Below are 7,106 nucleotides of genomic sequence, written 5' to 3' on the forward strand. Positions count from 1 at the left end.
ACCCCTGCACCTTTAAGGGAGTGGCATGTGGTGCTGGGAGCCCCATCCCCTCCTGCCCCGGCAGCCTGTTCTCCTCTCTGCCTAGCTGGGGGGAAGGCGAGGGGGGGCGTCACCATTTTATTAGTGAGGCAGAGCCTTGGACCCAAACCGTTGCTGATGGTTGCCTGTTTGGCTGCTGGCCCCCCTGACCTGGGGTTGGACAATCTGCTGGGCCCGTCCCCTGGGGCGCGGTGCACACGGTCTCAGGAGATAACTGGGGTGCTCTGCCACTGGCCGGGGCATGTTCCTGCCCTCCCCAGTGGCCCTGGTGACATACGGCCCAGCCATGGGGCTCAGCACATTGACGAGCCAGTTCGCAGGAAGAGCCTTGTCTTACCTGTGCCACTGGCTGGCTCCTCCCCTTGCCTGCTCTCCCCAGGTGACCACGCAAGGCTTGGCTGGGCAGGGCGGGTACCTGGGACCTCTTACAGTGGAATGGAATTAGCTGGAGTCAGATTTCGACAGGCCCGGACAGGCCACCTGGGAGCCGGCCCCTCCCTCTGCGGCACCAGCCCCGCTTGCCTGACAGCTTAAATCTGCCCTGCCTCAGCCCTGAGGATCGAGACCCAGCGTCTCAGCACCATGAAGTCGGCTGGCATTGTGCTCCTTGTGGCCCTGCTCTCGCTGTGGGCCGAGCTGCCCGCTGCGATCCGGAGAAACAGGTCGACCATAGCACCTGGTGAGTGCTGAGAGCGGGCACCTGCCGGGCCAGTGCACAGGTGGCGGCACCTTGGGGTGTTCAGCCCTGGGATGAACTCCCCCCACCCGCGGAGCATGGGAGTGGCGATGGGGGCTGGATTCTTGTGGGAGCTGCCCGCCCATGGGCTGTGCAGGACGCGGGGCAGACGGTGGATGTACCTGGGGAGGGGGGGCAGTGCCTAGCCAAACCAGACCTGAGACCCATCTGGGGATCCCCCCCATGTGCCCAGCCCCACAACTCCCGTGCAGGGTGGAGTTGTGGATCCCTGCAGCCCCCTGGTCAGTGCACGCTGATCCGTCTCTCTTTGCAGTTAAGACTGGTTACTGCTACAAGGTGGCCCCGGTGGGGGGTGTGTTTGATGGGAAGAACTGTAGTGCCTGCCTGGAGAACAACGCCTGCTCCACCTGCGGCACCGACGGCGACTGCCCTGGGAGTGGCAAGTGCTGCCCGGACGAGTGTGGCTACACCTGCCAGATGGCAGTGACAGGTACGGGGGTCCTGGCCCCTGCACCTCACTAGCTGGGAATGAGTCTGCCCCCTCAGGAACAGCCAGGGCCTGAGCTGGTCCCCAGAGCAGAGTGCCCAGCCCGATGGGCAGAGACGGCGCTGGGCGCTAGGCCCCCGAGGGTGGTAGGGAGGCTGCTGCTGGGCGGGGTGAGACACAGCCTCCTCCTCCTCCAAGCACAGGGAACTGGGCTGAGACTGTGCCACCCCCACCCAGGGGAGCCCCGATTCCACCATCCGTGTCCCATGGCAGAGCCTGCGGGGCTGCTCTCGCTGGCTACATGCCACCACTCAGGGAACGCGCTCAGGGGTGCACTGTTGCGGGCACAGCACAGTGCGGGATCCTTTGGAGTGGCTCAGAGCATGGCTGGATGGCAGGGCCACTAATGGGCAAGGCAGGGATGGTCCCGAGCCTCTGTCTGTCAGAAGCTGGGAATGGGCCACAGGGGATGGATCACTTGGTGATTCCCGGTTCAGTTCCTTCCCTCTGGGGCACCTGGCAATGGTCACGGTCGGCAGACAGACACTGGGCTAGATGGACCTTTGGTCTGACCCAGTCTGGCTGTTCTGATGTACTTATGTACCTGAGCCCTGCCTGCACCCCAGTCTGCACCATTGCTCCCCACAGCGGGTCCCCTGTGTAGATGTGCCAGAGGCGCTGGCTGCTTGCTGTGCAGAGGGTGACTGGAGCTGGGCTTGCCCCATGATTTTGAGCCGGGGAGCAGTCCAAGCCTGAGCGGTTTGGGGTGGGGGGTGAATCTCAAAGATGTTTCTCTGCAGCCATAGGTCCATGGCCACTGGGCCTTTCTGAGGCGTGATGCTCTCTGGGTCTAGGGGCTTCCTGCGGCCTCCCCATCACCAAGGCTGTGTCTGATCCACCCTCGCTCCCAGGGGTGGGGGCAGAGGGTCCTATGGTTCCCAGTCACTCACTCATCAGGGAGTGGCCTGTGGGGTGAGGCTTCTCTGAGAAGCCGTGGTCCCTTCCCGGCTGAGACGAGCCTGTCCCACGGGTCCTGCTACCAATTCATTAACTTGCTCCAGCCTCCAGCTCCTGCTGCCCTCTGCATGGGGTCCCTGGTGAATGGGCCGGGGCATTAGCAATGTGCCCATTGCCACTCCGCGTGTAACGCTCACCCCAGCAGTGGGCACGGCCCCTGGCTTCCCAGCACATCACACCTTTGCGCTAATGGGCAGAGACGTGCCATTGCAGCCAGCCCGCGCCTGGGCTCAGAGTTCCTTGGTGGGGCCGGCCCTGACCCTTCGCAGGAGGCCTGGGGTAGCCGAGCTGGGCAATAGGGCAGGGGGGGCAGGATGGGTCTGATGCCAGGTGTGATCTTGATCATGGGCATGGTGTCAGGTGATGGGACGAGGGGCGTATGCAACAGAACTGCTCTGCTGTCCTCCACCCTCGCCCCACTTCGCAGGCCCCTCTGAGAGCAGCGCCCCGGTGCTGGGGCCTTAGATGGCAGAGGCAGTTGGAGCCTCCCCCTTTGCCTCTCACAGCCCCCCCAACCCTTTGCTCTGCAGATCTCTGCCACCTGCCCTCGGTGTGCGGCTATTGCAAGGCCAGGTTCCCTCGCTTCTTCTACAACTGGTCCAGCCAGGCCTGCGAGGAGTTTGTGTACGGTGGCTGCGGCGGCAACAGGAACAACTTTGAGACAAAGGAGGAATGTCTGCAGGCCTGCAGGCTGTCTGGTAAATGGGGCGTGCGGCCCAGCGCCATGGGGCGGAGCCCAGGGCTGGCTTGGGACCTGGGCCTCTCAGGGCAGGACTCTGTGCCCAGGATGCCAGCAGGCCCCCAAGTCTGGGAGGGAGGGGGGACCGCCCCCAAGCACTAGGTGGGGGAAAGGCCATCTTTGGAGGGAGCTGGGAAGGAGAGGTGCCGTGGGCACGCCCTGGGCCTGACCACGTTGCCTTTCTGTCGCAGGCACTGCCTAGCCCTGGCCGGCATGGGGGAGCCGAAGAGGAAGCTGCTCTTCCTGGCTGGTGATTGTCTTCCTGGGCACAATTCCTGTCCCTTTCTGGGGGAAATGACTCTCCCTGCCTGGAAAGCCTGGACCTTTGCTCCCCCGGACCCTCCGCAGCAGGGTTTGGCTGGAGGCGTTTGCATTGTCTCCCAGGTGCAGAGCCAGCTCCCGCGGCCCCAGTGCTGGCCCAGCCCCGCTGCCGTTCTGTCTCCATGGACGGGTGTGCTGCATGTTAACGCTCAGCACGGGGCGCGGCACTGGCAGGCAGGGGCTGCTATCAGCCAAACGCCCCTTTCCCTGGGACCTCCTGAGGGGTTAAATACAAGGACTGACCCTTTTCAAACAGAAGTAGGTCTTGTCACTCCTGCCCTTGGGAGAGGAGGCAGCTGTGCATGCAACTCTACCCGGAGTGCAGACTCTGCCCCTGCTTCCCTATTGGAGGTGGTGGGGGGGGGCATTTGGGACTCCAGGGCACATTGGGTAGTGGGAGTGCACAGCCCTGCCATATGGGCAGCAGGGTCCCCTGCCAAGGCCCCACTGTGTGACAGGCCCAGCATGATCCCCTTCCTCCCAGCCTGCTGCTCCGCACCCTTCGCTACCGTGACTCTTGTGCCAGCATATGCTCTCCTTGAAGCCCCAGCTCTTGGAGTCAGGGGAGTATGAGACTCTCAGCTTCATTTAAAACAACGGCTGTGCAGAAAAGCCTGAAAATGTAGCTCCATGAGGAACAGCCCCAGCTCCAGCCGGCAAAGAACGAAACCCAGCACTTCCTACTTTGGACCGTCATCATGAGTTTTTAGTTCTTTTCACTGGCGACGCTGCTACTCAACCTTCGTGTCAGAACCACCCATTTCGATCTGCTGGGTCTGCCCTGTTCAGACACCCATCCAGCTACAGGAAGAGGCAACGTGGGTAGGATAAGGCACTGGGGTGGCAGCCAGGAGACTTGGGTTCTAAGCTCTGCACTGCGACTCTGGGCAGGTCTCTGTGCTTCTATTTCCCTGCCACCCTTGTCTTGCCTGGGTGGAGCGTGAGCTCCCTGCGTCAGGGGCTGTCTCTTATGTGTTTGCACAGCATCCAGCAGAAGGGACCTGGTCCCAGAGGAGTCTTCGCCTACCACTAGAATAAAAATAAACTGTCATCACCCCATCCCCTCTGGGTGGGGTCTGGTGCTTCTTTACTGAAATACCGCTAGCAAGTATTTCTAGAGGTGCAGGGGCATTATCACCCCAGAACGCTCAAGTCCAGCAGAAAAACTCTCCCTGAAACAGGGTACATAGGGATCTTATAGCAGCAAACAGACACTGCCAAATTCACAGCTCGGGAAGGGAAGGGAAGACTAGACTAGACTAGACTAGACTAGACTAGCCTGTCCCTACCCCCACCAAACTGGTATTCAGGCTCAGGAGATGAATTTAAAGGCTCTGGCTCCACCCCCACTGGAGAGTCCACTCAAACAGGTCGGTGGAACCGGCTTGCCAGGCAATGGAAATGGGAAAACCAAATCAACCCCCTCAGGTTGCAGGTCTGTTCTGCTTTGACCCACAAAGAATCCAGTCCATTCTGGGCCTGGCCTCCCTCATTAGCAGGGCAGACAGCTATGCACACAAAGACAGAGCTCCCCTTCGGGACCCAAATGGACTCTTCTGCCCTGTGATTGGTGAGGCCAGGGAAACAAACCCTATAAATACAGGTGGGTTCCCCTTCCCCTTACTGCTGGGGTTTGTTGCTGTCTGGGGGGAGCTGGTTTCCAGGCCTGGCTCCCTTGACTGATGCTAGGATGTGCCTGGGGCTTCCAGGACAGGGTTTGGCAGCTCTGGGGGATTTGCTTGCAGGGACTGAGGCTTGAGCCAAGGGCTCAGTAGAACTAGGTGGTTCAAACATATGGGCTAAAGTGAGGTCTCTGCTGAGAGCTTTAGAAGGAACTTGGGAACACATGGAAATTACTCATGCCTGCAGTTTGGGTTCTGCACAGGACATCCACACCAGCTGTGCCTGGCCTGAAACGTGTCCCTAGCTGTGTTCCTTCACTGATCTCCCTGCCTGTCGCCCCTTTCAGGGCTTGCTCCAAGGCTGGAGCTGAGCTCACCTGCTAGGCTAGGGGCAGCAGATTGTCAAACTGCAGGGGTTAGGTTTTGTGATGCTCAGTGGCTGGGGTTTCACAACTGTGAGCTGGGATCTTATCCCAAATGGCAAGTGAAACCACAACAGCTTCCTAAAGCACTGGGGGGCGGAACTAATCACAGCCTAGAGAACTGGGGAGATGGCCAGCTAATGGGCTGGGGCGGCATAGGGGGAGTGCAGACCGCCTAGTACTGGCACTAAGTGGGGGAGAACAGGGGCAGCTTTTCAGAAGATTTCTGGTGCGGGGCATGGAGAGCGTCGCCTGCCCCACAGAGCAGCATGAGAAGAACGAGGCAATTATTGCCTTCCTAACAATTGTCTCCCTAGTCGGGTGGGGCAGCAAAGAGATAACGGATCATAGAGCCCTCTTTAAGTCTGGAGGGGATAACTGCCCCCCTTGCCCATAACAACTGATGTCCCTGGAGGATACCCCCTTTGTCCCGGGAGCCTTCGACTGGTGCTGTGTTATTTTAGGGTGGCTGAGTGCAGCTGCCTGGCCTGACGCTTCCAGGGGAGCTCAGGACCCAGGGGGCCCTGTGGGCAGCCCCCAGCACAGGGCCTTTGCCTTCAGCTCGGTTGGTTTTATAACAGTGACGGCTCAGCTCTGACACCTCCTGGTGCCTGAGCTGGGAGCCGAGGGGACAAGGACCAGGAGCGGGAAGCTGAGCTGGAGCAGAGCTACAGTGCCCGCCTGGGTTCTGGGGAGAGAGTGCTCCGCTCACACCTGGCTACGGTGGCTCTCTGGAGCCCCAAGGGAGTAGGACAGGATGCGCTCGGGAGGTGGGACTTGGGGACAAAGCCAGCGAGTGGCTTGAGTTCAGTCTGAATAATGGCTCCCGGGGCAGGGCTCATCCCGGTTCCGCACCCCCGTGCCCCGTTTTCCCTTGGCTCAGCAGGGCTGGGCTGGCCCCACAGCAGAACAGTGGGTCTCAGGAGCTCTGCTGAGGTGGCAGCAGGCAGGAAGCTGCGTCTCTGCCCCAGGGGCTGGCGTCGGGCCTGCAGGTGGCTCCACTCTGTAGTTCCAACAAGGTGGATTTGAGGAAATCTGGCACCTTCTCAGCTGCACCCCGAAAGGGAAGCAACGGGCGGGTTGGTGGCTAGAAAGCAGCGAACACAGGACTCGGGCCTGGCGCTGGCACTCAGTTTATTGCTGCAGGGTCTGTAGGGGTCTGGAAGTTACGTTGGCAGGGCAGGCGGAGAGGGTGCGGCCAGTGAAAGGGGTCTAATGATGGGCTGTCCCATGATAAAGGTACGGCTTCCTTTCAGCTCCTGTGGCGCCGGGCCTGCTCGTTATACAGCATCTGAAACACAAACAAGCTTAGCGGTCACAGGCGGGCTAAGGGACACCTTTCTCGAAGCTTTGGGCACAGACTGGACTCAAACTTACCTCTTTCCCTGCCCCACATTCTGCTGAACACCCCATTTCCCATATGCTCCTGGGGACCCAGTGCCAGCCCCATTCCAGCTCTGTGCGGGGACCCCAGTGTTGGGGGAGTGTCAGGCTCAGCACCAGCCTGTGCCCAGTTTCCCTGTCCCATAGGAAAGCTGGGAAGCAGACAGGTACCCGGGTCCTTCCCTGGTGCCCTGGATACGCGTGAGGCCGGTGCAGCGATCTGTGCTGGCTGTCAGGGTGCAGCACACCCCTCCCGACAGGCCCCGTGCAGCCAGAGCCGGGAGCATTCGCTCAGCCCTGCACCCCCTGTGCTCAGTGATTAGCTGCATAACTGGTACCTTCTTCTGAGTGTACGCAGCACATCACACACGTCCTAAAG

General features: G+C 60.6%; 1 protein-coding gene across 1 annotated transcript; it reads left to right on the top strand.

Annotated features, from left to right (window-relative positions):
- The first annotated feature begins 450 nt into the window (after positions 1–450).
- On the top strand, positions 451–4,582 carry LOC119842277 (actinia tenebrosa protease inhibitors-like). Its single transcript, XM_038370209.2, has 4 exons — positions 451–718; positions 1,050–1,226; positions 2,771–2,938; positions 3,171–4,582. The coding sequence occupies exons 1-4, from the start codon at positions 622–624 to the stop codon at positions 3,179–3,181; spliced, it is 453 nt and encodes a 150-aa protein (XP_038226137.1). The 5' UTR covers positions 451–621; the 3' UTR covers positions 3,182–4,582.
- Positions 4,583–7,106: the final 2,524 nt, after the last annotated feature.

This window comes from Dermochelys coriacea, chromosome 13 (genome assembly GCF_009764565.3).
Source record: "Dermochelys coriacea isolate rDerCor1 chromosome 13, rDerCor1.pri.v4, whole genome shotgun sequence".
NCBI lineage: Eukaryota > Metazoa > Chordata > Testudines > Dermochelyidae > Dermochelys > Dermochelys coriacea.